Here is a 20,604-nt window from a genome sequence, read left to right as displayed (position 1 = left end):
GGAATAACTTGGACCTTTCAGTCACCATTTTGAAATTGTAAATAATAGATGATGAGACAAAAAGGTTGGAAATACATGGTTAGAGTAAGACGCGGGAATATGAAAAACAAAACCGTTATGAATCTTTAAAAGGAAAAAATTTTCAAAACTTCCAGTGTGTGTAACATAATAAGTACAGGGTATTAATTTTAACTCGAGCTCGAAAGTAAGAAAAAATGACTAAATAGGATGTACATAATTTTAAAGCGTGCATCTGGTGGTGATAAAAAAATCCTGTGAAGGTCATTTTAACGAGTTTTTCAAGGTCATCGTATTTTTTTGGCACATTAACATGTATTCTTTATAACGCGATGTTGTAGTCGGCGTCAAGATGAGTTCAACGATCTACACATCATGACCTTGAAGTGACCTTGAAGGCGAAAAAATCAGCTCCAGTTTGAAGAACGCAGAAGTAAATAAACGTAATAAGAAGTAAAAACATTTTATCACCATCAAATGCACGCCTTAAAACCATGTACAAGATGTTTGAAATTTTAGCGTCACGGCTACCATAGCGTTATTCTACACCGTTGGATCGGTGGAGATTTGTAAAAGAAAGCGATCGCAAAATTGACCTTGACCTCGAAATTCAAGGTCAAACTTTTGTATTATTGCGTCGTATTCTACTCGTCATGGGTGGAAAAAGTCTGAAAAGAACCATAGGTCGCAACTCAACCGTTCTCTTGGAGAATTATGTTAAAGTTGTATTAGCAGTCGGACACGCGTTATTTGCAATTTACCTGCATATTTCAGTCATATGCAAGGTAAATAGCATCTACTGTCGCACGTAGATACCTCAGATACACCATTATATGTCCCAAATCTTCCGTTCTGTCTTTCTTCCTATAAAACGTTCGTAATTCGTCGTTTCGTATAGTACAATCCTAATAACTACGCGCTAAGGTCACGTGGTCAACTCCCTGAGCGCGCGGCGTCACTCCACCGCTAGGCGGATCCCCCTGGACAGTAAAGCGACCGCTGCGTAAGGCTGGTAGTAATGGCTGTCGCCGACGGCACAGAGGCCAAGATGAGTGGGCCAATTCAGCTAATACCGAAAAGGCGTGAGGCTCAACTTTGTAACGGGTACAATGTTGCTGGGTTATTTCACAGCGACCACTGATACCCCCACATCTTCCGCCTGCCAACTTACCAGCCGCTATCGGTGATGTAACACGTCAGCGGATTTCGTTTCACAAGCCGACAGTTGAACGTAGAAGCCTAAAAAAGACTAAATGCTCGAGTATTGACGAAACATCAGTAATGTAACGATGAAACTTATTTATTTTTGATTCTCTGTTAACCCTTTGACTGTGAATGGCGTATATATACACTCTCACAGATAGTCATGGGTAATCGAGTCGAGATGGTTGAGCCAATGGTTCTTTTAACTCGCTACGAGCGCTCAAGCGAGCTCGGATGACAGCTTTATCAGCTCAGCGAAGACTCGAGACTCTGTCAAGCTAAGCCTCACCCCGTAGAGATTTTATCTGATGCCCCTATTGTCCCCTATAAGCCAGCGCCAACTAATCCTCGGGCTACAATGTAAACATACAGAATGAATCACGCATGAATAAAAATTGAAGCTTTCACTCTTTTCAGTGTGGTTTCTTAAAAATGTTACGAATAAATTTAGAAGATTCTCCTGATGAAAATAAGCCCAAACCTGACATAAATTAAACTATATTTAATAACATACAATTCGTATCACGACATAACGTATGAATAAAATATGTTTTCGCTGCATTTCCCTATTCAGAGATACTCAGAAATTGTGAAAAAAATCGCATACATTGTAAATACTGGGTACCTAATGCAGAATTTTCACCAATTTTTCGTTGGAAAATTGTAATTGGAACATCCGTAACGGAGGACGTAACAAATTGGTGTCAGAACTGGGATCCTTTGGAATGAAATATCGAAGCTAAAATTTGTTGCTTTCGTAATTTAATATTTATTTCGATCACGGCTCGTAAGCTGCCTAAGCTTTCCGCTGACGGAGAACGCTTAGTGTTTTACATAACAAACGCGACTGCTCAGTACCAAACAATTACCTACCATAATGCCATTGAACCGCTTACTGACACACAACCCAGCCGTCCCCCCACAACTCCTCCTTCTCCTCCCTTACCTGCAGCAGCACCGACCTTTGCTCAATCTCACGGTGGAAATACGAATGAATTTCAAGCTACCTTTTATCGCTCACGCATCGACGATCTAGTAAGAGAAGGACAGAATAAGAAGGTGGAAGAGGTATCGTTGCGTGAGGAGGGTCATGCACGTGGCCTACGCTGGTAGCCGGGGCAAGAAATCGGGACCAACGAGTGTTGTTATGACTGGGCCGGTAGTCGTGGCCCGACCTAGGTCACTCTAAAAGTCACCATTGGGTGACGATCGCGAACAAACATACTGGCATTGTTACGGTGGTCGTCGGCTAGGACGGTCATTAAAACCAGCTTTTGGTTCCTAATCAGAATTATCGATAATATATACAGTGGCGAACAAAAGTATTGGCACAGGAGGTATTTCTATACATAATGTTAAATAAATATGAAAAGAACGCAATTTCTTGTTTAATCCTTTTTTCAAATATAAGTCTGGAGTCCGAAGTTCAAATATATTACAAGTCATAAAAGTTAAATAGACCTATAACAAAGAAAAAAAATAAAAACCATATCATGGCTCGTTTGCAGCGGAACAAAAGTATTGGCACACATAAAAATTTCATGTTTCTAGGGAATTTTGAAAAAAATATTTCGAATGTTTGTACGACTGTCATGCCCTGTTGGGAAACGATGTTCATTTATCATAAATAGTTGCCAGTATTGTTGTAAAAACAAAAACGCACAAAAATGGGTCGCAAATCGTAGGAGACAACAATTTCTGAAAGGAAAATAATATTGAATTTATCATAAGAAGGAAAGTCTTACTCAGCTATTGCAAAAATAGTAAATACAAGTCGTTTTACGATAAGAAGTGTCGTTAAACGATTTTTTAACACGGAAAATTTAAGAAATTCTGATAGAAGTGACCGGCCACAAAAATTGACCGTTAGAGAGAAGAGAAAAATTATTAACACAATAAAGAAAAATCCTACTACTACCTCTTCAGAAGTAGCAGCACAATTAGGAAATGAAAATAATGTAAAAGTTCATCCGATAACTATCCGTAGCACTCTTAGAGCTGCCGGATATAATTCAAGAATCGCAAGAAAGAAACCGCTCATTAGTAAGACGAACAGATTAGAATTTTCAAAAATGTATGTAAATACAGATTTAAACTTTTGGGACAAAATTTTATTTTCGGGTGAAAGCAAATTTAATATTTATCAATCGGATGGGCAAGTTAAAGTATGGCGGCAATGTAATACAGAATTAAATGAAAGGAACACCAGTAAAACGGTCAAACATGGGGGTGGCGGTGTGCTAGATGGGAGTGCATGAGCTCTTATGACCTAGGAGAGCTTGTGTTTATTGATACTATAATGGATAAATATGTTTATTTAAACATTTTAAAACAGTATCTTAAAAAAAGCGTGAATAAATTATATCTCGTAAACGACTATTACTTCCAACAAGATCATGACCCTAAGCACACCGCCTATATTGTTCGACAATGGATAGTTTTCAGCACACCTCATACGTTACCCACTCCACCACAGTCAGCGGATTTAAATCCTATCGAGCATACTTGGAACGAATTAGCTCGAAGATTAAAAAAACACCATATTGTGAATAAATAACAGTTAAAACAAGCAATTTTAAAAGAATAGCATAAAATAGGGTCAGAGATAACGAAAAAATTAGTGAATTCAATGCCTAATCGATTAAAAGAAGTTATTAGAAGAAAAGGTTTAAATACCAAATATTAGATCTTACAATATAATAAATTATATTAAAGAAAACGTAGGTGTGCCAATACTTTTGTTCCGCTGCAAACGAGCCACGATGTGGTTTTTATTTTTTTTCTTTGTTACAGGTCTATTTAACTTTTATGACTTGTAATATATTTGAACTTCGGACTCCAGACTTATATTTGAAAAAAGAATTAAACAAGTAACTGCGTTCTTTTCATATTTATTTAACATTATGTGTAGCCATACCTCCTGTGCCAATACTTTTGTTCGCCACTGTATATATACAGGGTGTAACATAAATGTTATCCGACCCGGAAATGGGGAACTCGAGGGGTGAATTGGAACAGCATTTTCCTTAACAACAATGTAATCTGAGGCTTAAAAGTAAATTTCTTTTTTTTAAAAAAAGTAAGTAGTTAAGTAAATTTCCTTTTCAAATGTTACGTATGAAGAATTTACTCCCATGCCTCTCGCTCTAATAGTTTCCGAGCTCGCATCCGGCAAAGCAAAACGCCTTTACGTTTCCTTATCTCGAGTAAGCGGGGGAGTAGGATCCCGTTCCCATGGCGTGGTAACCAAAAAACTAGGAAGCATGACGCAAATTCAACCGTCGAAGATTTCCTTATATGGACATTTCATAGCATCCCCACCAATTCCTAGGCCTATATAAACCCGTTAATTTCAACCCTCGGGGGATCAGAAGAGTAGCGTCGCCTTTAGAGGCACATCGAGTCACGTTCTTGTGAGTTGGTCATTACGTTAGTGAGATTGGGCCAAAGTTCCCTTTCGAATCCAGTTAATCTTGTATAAAACCGCACAAACTTTTTTGTAATCCGGCTAGAATTATTACTTGGCATTATTCTGTAAAGTCCACTCGCAACCCCTGCATCGCCAGTCCGTTAACACCGAGCACACGTTTATTCGGTAATACTGAATATTTTCTTATTACTTCACACGCATTTCATCGCAATAATACTACACAACATATTTGTAACCAAAGACTGATTAGTTAATATATGGTTTCATTTTATAAATCTGTGTAGTTAATTTTGAACCTATAACACGATCCAGAAATCATTAGTATTATCGATATACTCGTTTCTTCTAATTAAGAATAATATCAGGTCGACCGTTCCCACAACAATACAACTTTACCGCTCGAGTTGTATTAACTATTAATTCAAAAGTTACGAGGCACCAACTAACATTTCTTAACGGCTTCCCGATTTCGCATCGGGTTCGTCCACGAAAGTTGACCAATCCTGCGGCTCCCTGATTTCGTATCAGGTTCGTCCGCAAGTGACTCCATTCCTAAAAGCTCCTTCATTTCGCATCAGGTTCATCCTCGCTTTCAAACATCCTAGCGGCTGTCTGGCTTCGCGTCAGATTCATCCGCGCACCTTACTAACAAACTGATACCATATTCCTTGGAAAACCTACACTCGCCGGCCTCTCGCGCTGCTACGGTCCAGGCTCGTAACACAGACGAGAACATAAAAAATTGTGAACGGAAATTTAGAAATGGGTATCTGGTTGCCTACACAAAGGTTAACCACGAAACATCTTCAAAGTTGAAAATTTGCATTTTCTTCAAAATTATATTTTTCAAAAACTACAGATTGGACCACAAAATCGTTTGTGGCTTAGTATACAGCGCATCAAAATCTACAATAAACGCCTATTGAAAAGTGTTCCAAATACGTGTTGAACAGTGTAATTTGCACATCTCCGTATAATCACGATGTCAGTCTGTATCGGTGCAAATATAGGCAGAGAGAATACCGTAATAGGGGTAGGTACATACATACTTCAACGCATCGCGAATAAATAGTGTTTGCGTTGAAATAGTATTTTTTCAATAGAATGATTCACCGAGACGGTAGAGAGTAGAGCACATAAAGAATAAAAATTACCTGTTCCTTCTCTAATAGTCGTGCACCGACTTCCTCTTCTTCGCTGGAACTTTCGCTCTCGCTCAGATCGGATCTAAAATAACACTCTCCGGAACCGTACTTCGTGAAGTAGTGGACCACCGCGAATTGTATAATGGTGGCAAATATGAACGCGAACGAAAGAAACACAAAGAAGTCCAGGGCAGTGGGATAAGGAACTTTCGGGAGATCGGTGCGTGCCTCCAGTCCCAGGAACGTCATCGTCAACACGGTCGTTATTCCTTAAACAAATTTGGACAGCTTTCTTTTATGTCATTCTTCTAAACAGAAGATTATTGTTAATCCATTAGGATACAACATTCCGTTAACACACTTCATTCGCAACTTTTTTTTCAGTGAATTCACATTATTGAATTCTGTTTTTATGTTGTAGTTATGAAAGATGGATTTCAAAAATTGGCTCAATATTTTTTTCGTCACTATTTGTTCTTCCACTTAGATCTTACAACGTTTTAAAGTGTGAAGAAATTCAAGTATTTCTAGCAGTATGATAAATCAATTCTTTCATAAATCATGGAAATTTTTGGTGTATCTTTCTCATACAGTGGGTTCTATAACATGAAGTCTATTATTATAATGTATTTTTTATATTTCGGCACAATAATGTATAAGTTTTTATATTTATGTTTTGCAATGAAAATTTGTCCAAGGTTGCATAAACGCAACATTTTGCTTCACGAAATGTACCGATACAAACATTTTTTAAATAGCATTTATATTCGTTTTTATATACTTTTATAAGTAATAAATAATTATATGTGTAAAAATCACCTTGTTTCACTGTTTGGGACTTAATGGGTTAATCGGTCGTAGAATATGTGAATGAAAGATAACCGTGAGGTGAATGGTACGGGTCAAAATGATAGAGTATTTCGTATGGGCAGTAACATTGTTATGACATTGCTGCAAGTTAACTATCGTGAAATGCGTGATTATTATTTTTACAAAGAAATAACGACGATTGTGATTTTACGTCATGAATTTAAATTTATGGATAATTGTGAGATGTATAATACGAGTCAAAATTGTGGGATATGTCAAATGTACGGTAGGAATGTTGTGACATTGTTGCAATTTGACTAGCATGTGCATTGTGACTGGTATTTTCACAAAGAAGTAACGAAGATTATTATTTTAGGTCATGAATTGAAATTGGAGGGTAATTGTGAAATGTACAGAGTATGAGTCAAAATGATAGGATACTTCTATCTACTATGAGTGGTAGCAACAATGTTAAGATATTACAGCAATTTGACTATCATGGAAAATGCTACAGTAATTGCTTATAATGGAATCACGAAGATTGTAATTTTAAGTCATGAACTGAAAGCTAATGGTAGACTTACCGAGTGACACGCGATCAGCAGTGGCTTCACGGTTTAACCAAAATGACACCCAGGAGAGGACCACCAGCAGAACGCAGGGTCCGTATACTTGTATGAGAAAATTACCCATGTGCCTTTGTAAATGAAAATACACAAGCAGCATTGAATAGTCCGCTAAAATCAGATAATATTCAATGTTTATCCAAGAATCTGTCGCGTATTTCGTATCACCTAGACTCTAGACTACCACAAACTTATAATAACGTACATACACTATTTGAATCTGAGGTAATGGAGGGTCTTACATCAGGTAATTAATCTCTTAACTCCACGGATCATGTATATATGTATGTTACGAGGAAAATTTGCCCGATGGTACGTAAAGCGAAATGGAGCATCCTTGCTCTGCATTTCAAAGCTAATGGCAGCCAAAACTCGGACAGAAATGCAAGGAACGCAGAACATGTTATATGCTAATAACAGCTTTTTTCTATATTTTTTATTAATATTAATTGTTCATCGAAATCAAGTGTTTGATATGTGCTGTGCAGTAGACTCACGTTAAAGTAGCGTTAAGAACGCCTTAGCTCACACGCATTAGTTACACACGTGCGCGCACCCCACTTCGGCGTCTTGCGTAGCCGTGAATTGGTGGATCGACCGAGCTGCCACGAGATTCACGTATGCCATTGGTTCACGTTAAAGTATCATTTCCTGCAAAAGGCGGTGCTACATCCCCGGTAGCGCTACTTTAACGTGAGTCTACTGTAATCTTAAAAATTAACACTTATCACGTATTGCTATTTTTTTTTCAAAATGTGCCAAAAGTTTTTCAGGGTTCAATTAAAATTGGAAATTATGAAGTATGTTTCGAATTGTATATTTGGATTCGGTAGATTATTACTTATGTTATTGGTAAAGAAAATATAGAAACTGAGTACTGAACATTTCGCTTCAGAATCCACTTAAAAACACGAGTCTTCTTTTTTAATCGTATTTTAATTTAAACATTCTAAACAATATACGCAGGCTAGTACATATATTGAACACGCAAATAGAAATATTCTGTTTACAATTTTCAGTTCATTATGGATTATGTAGTTACAAATTCCATTACGTTCACAGTTTACCCCTACCATTTAAATGTATAATTAAATAGTTTCTATTTCGCGTATTTAATCGAATTTGAAATATTTAATAAAAATTGAAACTCGATAAAACATTAATTCGGAAGAAGATTTGCTTCGTTTTGTCAGAAGTACATATGTGCACGTGTAGTTTGTTTCGATTTTAATGAAATGCGCAAACAGTTTAGTAGGGTAGACGTGGGAAAGTGGCCTCACTGCCAATTTTTATTGTTATTGTGTACTAAACAATATTCTTCATCTGAAACAGCATTTTGTGTAATTTCAGATCTGTGCCTCCTCGTTGAAGTGTAATATGGAGGTAAATGCCCAAAACTTTATAATTTTTTTTCTACTACTTAAGATATTTAAATGAAACAAAAAGAAAAATAGCTACATATATGTATTAGCTTTACTTCATGTATTTGATTTCAGAATTGTAGATTAATTATTACGGGTGTAGAAAAAAATAATTTATTTTTGGGGGTATCTTGTGTAAACAACCCTTTGAGTCTTTTAATTCAAATATGCTCCACCAACCCCACATTCTTAAAAATGTACAGATAATAGTTAGATAATGGAGCATTATTTTTCATTTCTTTGATGCGTGTCATTCAAAGGGGTGTTTGCAAAACCATCCCCAACAAATAATTGATCTGCAATTCTAAAAAAAATATATAAATAGGTTACCTTTTCACCATAAATACCACGTTTCAGTATCTTTTGTCGTGTCACTCCAAATAAAATAAGAACTAATCAAATATAAACATCATTAGTGTTTTGTTAAATAAAACTCTATACTTTTTCACGACGTAATAGATATATGTATTCTTTATTTCTGCGTAACAGCCAAATGGTGTGCATCTTATCCTAACTATACATTACTAACTTAATCTACGCATTCTTCTCATTCACTCTCTCCTTTCATTCCCTCTCTATCTTAAATTCTAACTCATTTCTTACTTTTTATTTCTTATCACCTCATTGCACATATTTCCTCCTCCCTCCTTTTTTGTTTCAAATCCTTAAGCCATTTCTTTATCCGTCGCCCTTTCTTCCACTCACTACGTCTGCTATCCTAACTCTCTCTATTATCCCACAATCAGAACTTCTTCCTCTCTCTTTCTCCCAATATCTGTTCCACCTTTGTGAACATCTGCATCTCACTTGGGCTATTAACTGTTGGCTTTCACCTCTTCCTTCCTTATTTAAATATTCTGATAATACTGTTCAATACGATTTTTAATCTGCAATATCCGTTGAGAGATCTTTATAGAGTTCCTCGACCAGATCACGAATCCGTAAGCAGAATTTCTTAATCTCCCTCAGTTTTTGAAAAACCTGAGCTTTTGTAAAAACACCCAATTTTGACCAAAAATGAGGTATTACGTGAAAACTAAAAACGCCAGACAGTTCAATTTAATCTTGAAAACTGGAGGAGAGTTCCTTGCATACAGCAGTGTATTTAGTTATTAAATGGTGTAATTCTTAATGGTTGTAAATAGCTGTGAAAGTTTAAAAAAGAGCCGATGTACGTATTTGCTATGCACTATTTTTGTGAAAAACCGGGGTAATAAAGTATGTATGTATCGCTATATGCAGGGATGGGTGTGTGTGTGTTGTTCGTTATTACGTCGTCGAACGTAGTTCCTGAAATCGAAAACTTTTATCTAGATGTGCGCTCGAACCAGCGTGATTTTTGTGGAACCCCAAGTCCCATAAGATGTTAAGTCTATGCCTATATCTCGTCTGTGTTATTATATATCGACGAAAAGGGTGTTTTCAAACGAAGAGGAAATAGTTTTGCAACATTATTTGTTGTACTTATCTGCTATCAATTACGATATGACAACAACAAAAAATACAAAAATTGCCTTACGAGTTGGCAACAAAGTATGAAGAATCTATTCCTGACTCCTGGTGAAAAATGAACTTTAATACTACATACGTGCTTGCATTTTTAAAAATTTGAAAAGTTTATGTTACTTTTATGTTTTTATTCATCTTTGTATTTATGTTTATGTCTATATATACACTAAATAAAAATATCATTTAAAAGCATCTTTCCTTTTGGTGAATTTTTTTCAATTTAAATGCTGTGTTACAATCATCCCTAAGGACAAAAGTAACAGAGTGATTTTAAAGAAAGTCTTATTTTAAACAAACTGGTTTAATATATTCTGAGTTTTAAAGTTTTATTATGTTGTCCAATAATCAAGGCTCCTCGTCGTATAACATTTTTTAAACAATTCTACTATATTCAAAAGTTAAGACTCAAAAAGAAAAAATGTTGCGTTCGTCATTGGTCTCTCCTACTTGTGAACATCAATCTTATGACAGTAAAAATCGTATCACCAGTACCATTGCGCCAATTTTTTAATTAAAATATCTCCTAAACTAATGGTTTGTCGGTATAAATAGCTTAACCATTTTTTAAATCTGTAAAATATTCACAGTCTTTAGTTATTATTAGACTGGATTTTTATGCAAAATGACATTTTACGAAGTAATTTATTAAGACATGAGCTAATATAGGAATTTCTTTTCTCTCTTAAGTATCTTATCGGGTTCAGAATAAACCAGAAAACTCGTTGTATCTGATGTAAGTTTTGTCCTTTACTAGATTTCCCAGAGCCCTATAGGCTATAAATGCATAAAATCCGCAGTCTAGTTATTATATATAAATTTGGTCCGACCGCACTTGGAATGTGCATTAATTACGTGGTCACCAGATGTAGTCATGGTTGGAGAAAGTATGGTATAAATTTATAGGATATGCAGTAGGTACATAAATTCCATATTAAACGTGTTGTTCAGATCATGAATATGTATCGGTAATGTGTGTACATAGTTTGCCCCAAAAGTTTCCGAACTAATGTTAACTTTAACTGTATTTCATACGATATTTGAGCTGTTAATTATGAATTATTTAAAATAGGTTTCTATAGAAAATGTACTCTGTTCGATATAATTATATAAATTCTGGAAAGCCCATTGAGATTCAAGATGACGGAGAAAGTGACGGTCAAAGTAGCCACCAAAGTTTTTTCATTCTCATTTTCAATTTCGAGAAAGAAAATTGTCATAAACAGAAAAGTTCGGTGAACACGGTGGATAACCATGTTATATAACATGTCAAAAAGGTGAAGAACACATCGTTAAACTGGAAGAAATCCAATGCAACCAAAAAAATTTAGATTTCGTTCTATTTGCATAACCATAATGCAAATGTGGTATATTATTATGTATAAGAGTGTTACAAAGGTAAAAATGATTAACCAGGGTAAAAGAGATTCATGTGTTTCACCCGACTAGTGTAATTTTTTAAAAATCAGTGATATTTCATTTCAAGTTTGATTAAATTTTTAAAAGACGTTTTCTCTAAACTGATACATCTGAGTTGTGCCGGATGTTTTCTAAAATAGCGATATGTAATTCCGGATGTCAATGGTTTCGACGTCACTTTCTCCGCCATTTTCATAATGCAATAGTAAAAGCATGTCCAGATTCTATGTACCATTGTGTACGAAGTATTTTTTCAGAAGAAACCTCTGTTGAATCATGCATAATAAAAGTCCTTATCTTACAAAAAATTACGGTTTCAACTCATGTTTGTAGATTTTGATGAGAAAATGTAGCACTTAATTTTATGATACTGAACATTCGTAGAATAATACTGATTGTCGACAATTAGAAGAATTTATTAAGTTCCCTGTTACCCCCAACTATGTAAGGAAAACTCCAACTTTAATCACGCTTTATTTATTTATTCGAATATTATACATTTTTTCTTCAGTTCTGTACATCTTTTCGAAAGTACTTTCCATAGAAGAACGTCATTTTACATTATAATCATGTAAATTATATATCACCAGCAGTATAGTTGTATAGTTTCGTCCTTTTTTCTTCAATTCTGTAACCATACTTTTTACTTATTTTATTCTATCTCGACCGACTAGCCGTTGGGGTCGGTTACAACCCCTTGAATAGATATTACTTAAATTATCTAGACTTAGATTTGTGCCTCCAGGCATTGGACAGCGCATAGGTCTGATTGGTATGTGATGAAAGTTGGAAACGTTTTATGAGTATAACAAAATTTGACGTACATTCTGTTCGAAGTTTGATACACTATCGTTCACCCGTTGATCCGATATTCAGTATTTCGTTCATTGCCCTTGGATTTATGCGATGATTAAGTTTACTCGCCCTTACCACGCGATTTGCACCCTAACTCGTTGGTCTGTCGACGGATTTTGACAATGCTATTTATGACGTATTCATCATCTATAATTTTGACCTCTATTTTCTTTCAATTTTAATTCACGTGTATTTTTATTCTTTATATAAAAATATTAGGATACTTATGTCGATAAACGATTAATTTAAAAATAACGTTAACTACAATTTTACAGCGTTCTATTTGGATTTATGCTTCAATGTTCCTTTTATACGTCTACTCGTATTTATTAATAACTTTAAAATAGCTTGTAAGAACCGATTCGTCTGATACTTTGAAATGTTGCAGCTAAATGGTATGATTTTGTGTCGCTTAAATAAATGAATAGGAGTGCTGATTACAAAACATGAAAGCCTTACGGAGACAGAAAACTGACCGATGATGTAAATCTAAACTAATTATGTTTCGACACATGTACCTTAATACTTTGTTTATAGAGCATAAAAAACACGTCAATTGTTGTATATAAAAATACGTAATTTTACTTAAAAAATGAAGTTGATCGTGAAATCTCTGAAAGGCTTCCACTTCCGGAATAGACACATACGCCACGTGACGTATCACACGAAACCATCCAAGTTTGCCTAATGAAATTTTCTTTTAACTGTTACAGTTTTAAAGACATAGCTTATCCCAGTTGCGTGGGGCATCCTGTATAATAAATTGTAAAATAATAAACAAGTCAGCCCTCTTTTAATCCACGAGGAAGAACCGTTCGAATAATAATAAGTCATAAAATGCTCGATTTGGCGAGTGGAGCTATGCACTGACTTACCTTGAGGAAGCGTCGACGATGCAGAATAATTTGCAGTCGGATTGGCAACCAAATCGAATTGGGATAATTTCATGTCCTCGGCGATTGCTACTTGTCGCGCGCTGTTCCATTTGTAGATCACGTCCCGCTTCGTGTAACCGACTGCAATCAAGAGGAATATTTCTTGCTCGGCTGTTGCAGAGAAGCCGTAAAACGTGACGAATTCGTTTGTGAATAAAGCGTTACTTTCCTTCTTTGACGGCAAAGTCACTTGGGAGAATAGTACGTACCTATGTGTTATGGATCTTAAATCTTCCTCTCTCTCACTTCCTGTGTTTTTTTTTAGGAACACGTGCTTACCGACCGGGAACGGTTATGTAGCTGTCCCAAGGGTATGAGAACTCAATCTCTATAAAGGCAAGTCCAAATCTGTGCAACAGCGAGCACGAACACGTGCAACACGGTGCGCGGCCAAAATCCCGTCTCCATTTAAGCAACATGCAACAGAATTTCCACTCAAGACCCTCAAGATGGGTCGATTGTAACGATCGGCGCGCATTCGAAGTGTGCAAACGTTCGTCAAGACGGGGAAACACGGCTATCCCGCGCACGAGAACGCTCGGCGCGCATCGTCCACGAAATTGGAAGGAGCTTTTTTATTTTTCTCGAATTAAACTATCTGTAATGAAAAATAAACCGCTCAATGGATTAATAACACCTATATAGAATGTCCATGTACCAAATAGTCAGAATACGTTTCCTGTTTCCATGAATATGCATTAAGAAAATAGTATAAATATCATATACAGGGTGGGACAATAACTATGTCCACTTTGAATATTGCCGTTATTTGTAATAATATGAAAAAATGTTATGTACAAAATTTACACGGTATAAAGGGGGGCATATTCTGACACAAACATTTTCTGCGTGGATGAAGGCATAGAGGACAATTCAAGGTCATCTCTATTTTTTTAATGGAATGCTATGTTTTTGAAGATCATGCAAGGTCAAATGTGGTAGTAAAATAAACTTTCTTACATTGCAGAAGATTCTCGAAGTGGTGACGTTTGCATCAATGCAAAGTTGCAATCTTCGTATCGCCGCATCGCGTGCATGTCTTATCGTTTCTGAACTTATTCTAGCGATGCATGTCTTATCGTTTCTGAACTTCTTCTAATAAAGTCCCCTATGAAATAATACAGCATGTGCTAGAATAAGTTCAGAAACGATAAGACGTGCACATGATGCAGCGATACGAAGATTGCAACTTTGCATTGACGCAAACGGTCACCACTTCGAGCATCTCCTGTAATGTAAGAAAGTTTATTTTACTACCACGTTTGACCTTGCATGACCTTCAATGATATCTCGCTGAAGTCGTCTCAACACCGGCTATCACATCGCGATAAAAAAAACATAGCATTCCATTAAAAAAAATAGAGATGACCTTGAAATCTCCTCTATGCCTTCACCCACGCAGAAAATGTTTGTGTCACAATATGCCCCCCTCTATACCGTGTAAGTTTTGTATATAACATATTTTCATATTATTACAAATAACGGCAATATTTAAAGTGAACATAGTTATTGTCCCACCCTGCATATTTACACATAAAGGTTTTTATTGACGCATTACCGTCATGTTAACGTCGCGGCGTGGACGACGTGTATTCGCGGTCGGAAGGCGTCTTTGAGCAGAGGTAACGTTATGTTCGAAGCGGATCTGTTGTATTTGTGCTTACCGATTTTACGCCAGCGTCCGCTACTGCGTTATAACTTTATAACCACGATTCTATAGTTTTCATTTTTATATAATATATCCATATTATTGAGAAAATGTTGGGATTATATGTATGGTCATATATGACAGCCATATACTCATTTATCACTTGTTTTATGACATTGTTACTATACCTACGTGTGTATAACTTGGAATGCATATTTTCATGCATTTAATTGTTAACACAAAACTTCAGGTCGCTGGTCAATTTTATTACTGAAGAAATAGTCACGTAGAGAATCGGCAAGAAAAGGCGTAGCAGTCTCATCGCCTCTACTTATTGTTCCTTCGGTAATTTAATTACCCAGTTACCTGAAGTTTCGTTTTGAAGGTAAATGTACGAAAAAAAGGAAAGCCCCGTCCACCGTTTAGGTAAGGTTATAAAAGTACTTGGTTGTTCTACAATTACATAAAATTCTTGTCGGATCGGGGATGCCTCTACGCCAACCTAATACAATGGAAATAAGTAGTAATATTTATAATAATTGATTATATTTTTGTAAATAAAGTATATACAGGGTGATTCTCTCGCTGCACAAAATAAAAGGCCGTGTCGCTCTAAACAACCCCGCTATTAAAACTGTGTCGACGTATGTAAATCTATCAACGGGCCCCCACTGTCGATGGTGGAGGGGTTGACACAGTCCAGTACACAGTCCCATCGACAGTGAGGGCCCATTGACCGATTTACACGCGCCACACGATTTTCTACGATGCGCGTCAGAATGCTCGTGTTTGGCTTGACGTTGCACGAAGTTGTTAGCTGCGCGTCAAGCCATTAGAATAGATCCTTTCAAGTGTATTCTGCAATGCGCATTGCACAGATTTGGACCTGCCTTAAGACGCCGAACGTCACCAGTAAACACCCTTATCAAGCTGAATTGAGTTGTAGGATTTTTTACATAATATTGCATGAGACGTTTTTACTATATTGTCTAATACGTTGTGCTGTAGTCGTATTACAGTAGACAGTCATTTAATGCACACTTATTATTTACAGGACAGGTAGGAACGCCCCTCGCTCACACGTACACTCCCGCCAATAATTATCATTGTTCAACAAATTTTAACCTTACAAGGGAAGGTTCCAAACCCGAAAATTCAGATTTTAATGAGCAATTTTTTTCGTGCCCGATTTGACTCGGAAGGGGTGAAATCAGCAAACTCGCGCTTTGATTAGTTGGGGTTTTTCGTTAATATCTCGTTAACAAAGCCTCGAAAACATTTTTTCTAAGGAAAAACTTGTTTCAAATCACTTCACGAATCTCCCATTTTCGGGTTCTCCAACATATTTGTTACATCCTGTATGTGATATCTTGAGTCATTCATATTTTATAACTTACAGAAAATTTTAAATGCGGGATCTATTAACCGAACTAAAAAATAATTACAAAAGAAAATGAATGAGTTCGAAGATCGATTTCATTGCTACTATGTTAATAACATTGAAAATTCGGTTTAACATGCTATTACTCAAATTCTGAAGCGTCTCCACACTTAATTCGCGTCATGCTAACAGTATTAACGACTTCAGATTATTTATTCAATGATGCATGCACACACAGGTTTCGATGTTAACAATCACATTAGATCGTCATTGAAGCAGAAAAATCGTCTTCGGCTTTGACGACATCGTACGTTCCATAGAACCTTACGTACATGTCCGTTAACACACACTCCCATTAGTGTCAAGTAAGGACAAAAAAGAACGAAAAACGTGGGTGCCTTATAAACCTGAAATATTACAAATCCAGTTTGACTTAAAACATTAAAGTTAGCAACATAAATTTTTTAATAAAAGCACCATTTTTATTTATAACAAAACACAATGTTTTCATGTACCAGAAATTCATGGGAGATAATGAACTTGAAAAATTTTGGTGTGTCTGATAAACCTGTCGAACACTGTAATATACACCCACATACATGTTTTATCTGCGGAGAATCTGCTGTTATTCATTGTCCATGGTGTAACAAGTTTTTATGTTTCAACCATTTACTCGTACTGTTTTACTATCACGGAGAATATTCAAAAGCGTGAAACATGTTGCAGAAATGTTATTCCAGAAATATTATTCCAATGTATTCCAATTATAAGTCATTCTCACGATATTTATATTATATAATGCATACATTTCTTTTTAAGTGGAGGCGTTTCGGAGATTTGAAGATCAACCTCGTTTTTTTTAAATGGAATGCTATATTTTTTATGCCAAAATATCGAAGAACATTCAATTTTGAGTAAGAAAGTACTGACCTTGATTAGCCGTAAACGTAATAATTAATGATTAATTTTACTCTGTTTCTGGAAAATGGTCTGTGCGTAATACCAAGTTGGAGATTAAATATCAGCAAAGATTTTCGTATGACTTCTTTACTAATGTAGGTGTTCGAAATGGTGTCCATTTACATTAATACATTGATGTAATTTATTAATCAACGTGGAATCTGCACTCTGAATTGTTTTTGTCACAAGCATACTACATGCATCACGAATCCGTTTTTTCATATTCTCTGGTGTTGTTGTTGGTTCACGGTACATCATATCTTTTAATGTACTCCATAGAAAGTAGTCTAGCTACGTTAGATCTTGTGAATGTGGTGGCCACAGAAATTCTCCACCACGACTGATCCATCCATTAGGGACTTGTCTGTCCAGCATTTGCCTTGCTACATGTGAATAATGTGTGGAGCAACCATCATGTTGGTAACAGAGTTCTTTGCGGATATTTAATGATACATTTTCTAATAAAGTTGGTAAAATATCACGTAAAAATTCGAATATTTTTGTCCCGTTAATAGTTCATTAATAAAATATAGTCCAATTATTTAATTGCCGAATATGCCACACCACACATTAATGCCCTATTGACGTTGATGATCTACTTCGCTCATCCAGTGAGGATTTTCTGATACCCAGTAGTGCATGTTTGTCAAATTAATTTGCCCGTTATTAATAAATGTCCCTTCGTCGGTAAATAACATTTTTTGTAAAAAAAGATCATCATTGTGCATTTGATGCAAGTACCACTGGCAAAATCAAACGCATAGACCATTTTCAAGAAACAAAATGAAAGTATACGACTAATAAAGGTTAGTACTTTTTTACTCAAAATTTAACATTCTTCGATATGTTGGCATAAAAAATATAGCATTCCATTTAAAAAAACGAAGTTGATCTTCCAATTTCCGAAACATCCCCACTTACAAAAAAATGTATGCATTATATAATGTATCCCTCCAAATCATACAACTTTTCTATAAAAAAATTGTTCATGCAATGCATACTTTAGAAGTTATTCAGGGCGAACAGATTGCGTGGATCACCCTGCACATGCATAAGCATATGCATAAGTACAAAAGTAGAAAAATTGTTTTTGCAAATAAAAAAATTTATAAAAATCATATGCTTTCATAATTCAATAAATCATTGATAAATGCACATTTTTTACATGCAATGACTACCTCGGTCTCTTACGGTTAATAATTTATATGTAAAATAACAAAAAAGTCATTTTGTTTATAAAGGGTACATTCTAGAAAATCTTTCTTTTAGTAGCGTAATACATCATAAAAAACTGAACAATTTCTGTGTTTTTAGTTTTGCCTATTCCGTACCATTACAACGTTAGATCAAGAAAACGAAAAAACGCGAAAACTTTAAGTGCTGATTTCATCCCTTGAGAGTGAAAACGGACATGAAAAAAATTACTCTAAGCATAGTTCAATATGCTCTACATTAGATCCGATCATTATAATCTCGCTGCTTCACTTCACGCTTAGGCATTATAAATGAAGCTAAATGCAACTGCAACTATGAAAAACAAGATTTAAACTACATAGTTTGGCAATACCCTTTGTACGATACTCAAACATTGAAACTAATTAAAGAACTAAAAAAATGTCAACTATTTCATCCACAAATTACAAGGTTACTACTCAGTCAGCCAAACATTGCAGCGTTTTCACATATATATCATTTTTTAAGATAATGTAATCTACAAATATAAACATGCAACATTTTACTCCATCGAAATCCACATGTATATATATATATATATATGCTCTACATTTATGCAGTTTCATTAAAATTAAAATTTTCGGGTTTGGAACCTTCCCTTGTTATTTCTGTTCCGCAGTATTTATTGAGTAGTCCTTGTAGAGTTTTTCGTTTGACACGCGAATCCGCAAGAAAAATTGGTCTATCACCTTCAGTTTTTGAAGAACACGAATTTTTGCGAAAGGGCAAAACCGGCGTATTGCGTAAAAATTCAAAATGCTAGAAAGTTCAGTTTAATCTTAAAAGACAGAGGAGTGTTTCCTGACTATATTAGTATATATAGTTATTTAATTGTAATTTGGAATGATTGGAAATGGACTTCAAAATTTAAAAAACAGTCGCTACGCGTACTTTCTACGCACTATTGTTGCATTTTTACGTAAAGTTCTTTATCCAGCACGAATGTCCTACACCGTATCGGAGTCTGCAGATATTTCTGAAAAAGAAACCGCCCTGAAAAAGTATCAAAACCGTTCTGTAATCGGGGAGGTGGAGAAAATATCCGTCGAGAACATGTACGCGGTGGTTTGCCGCCACGAAGCCATTATTTGCCATCTTTGGCGCATCAGTGCCGTAACTGTGTGCAATCAACATCGATATTACAATTTACACGAGACAACGGTCGCGTGATCCCACACACTGGACACGTAATTTACAATCGCCCTGTTTGTAACATGACTTTGTGTTAGAAACGCGGGGTACCAATTATTACCGGTTTCTGAGGTACACCCGGTATCTCCAGTTCAATTTCGTTAGTCGATCATGATTCTTCGTACAAGGGCGACGAGGAGAAAACATACTGTAACTGTTGGTTCTTCTCTAACTTTGTACGCAGAGACTGAGCCACGTATGCGTTGCTATGCGTGTGAGCAGGAGAGCTTACTACGAAAGGGAGAGCGAGAGAGAAGAAACCAATCTCGATACACAATACCCGGTCGGTTTGAAAACGCCGGGCGTCGGACGTAACCGATCGGCGAGATTAGTTAGTTCGAATCATTCGATTAAAAAAGATCGTTCTAAGCATTCGACTAATACAGTTTATTCAGAGATCGTTCACTTATTTTGTATTCTTATTTATAAACTCACGAAGTAACTTTGCTGGTTAACAACCAAACGAGCGTTGTAGTTTTTGTTCAAATATTAAACTCACTGAACAGGACAGACATGTGTCACTTTCTCGTAACTATCCTGAATCTACCTGAGTCCGGGAAAACGTTAGATCTGGGAATTTATTAAAAGCGCAGTGATAACGAAGCTGAACCTTCGATTCCTTTAATCTAACACATTGAAATCAATATACGGAAATTAATGTTTGAACCCCAATGCACGGATTTTAATATACGGACTGACTGGCACGCAATAGTTTAAACCAGAGTTGGGCAAAATTTTCATCCAAATAAAAATCTCGAATAATGAATATAAGATAAAAAAATGTTATTCGTTATTCGAAGCTCGAATAAAAATATATATCTAT

At 35.9% G+C, this 20,604-nt stretch overlaps 1 protein-coding gene across 1 annotated transcript in view; it reads right to left on the bottom strand.

Moving 5' to 3' along the window:
• The window catches only part of LOC107189436 (gamma-aminobutyric acid receptor alpha-like), a 49,206-nt gene that overhangs the window by 915 nt on the left and 27,687 nt on the right, over positions 1 to 20,604 (bottom strand). The window contains exons 5-7 of the mRNA XM_015577966.1: positions 13,309 to 13,449; positions 7,191 to 7,343; positions 5,806 to 6,065 (exon numbers count right to left, since the gene is read on the bottom strand). Of these exons, the coding sequence (XP_015433452.1) occupies positions 5,806 to 6,065; positions 7,191 to 7,343; positions 13,309 to 13,449 (554 nt within the window). The remainder of the gene's footprint in view (positions 1 to 5,805; positions 6,066 to 7,190; positions 7,344 to 13,308; positions 13,450 to 20,604) is intronic.

The sequence above is a fragment of the Dufourea novaeangliae genome, unplaced genomic scaffold (genome assembly GCF_001272555.1).
Source record: "Dufourea novaeangliae isolate 0120121106 unplaced genomic scaffold, ASM127255v1 scaffold148, whole genome shotgun sequence".
Classification (NCBI taxonomy): Eukaryota; Metazoa; Arthropoda; class Insecta; order Hymenoptera; family Halictidae; genus Dufourea; species Dufourea novaeangliae.
The sequence above is the reverse complement of the archived record's forward strand: the minus strand, read 5'-3'. Positions and strand labels throughout refer to the sequence as shown.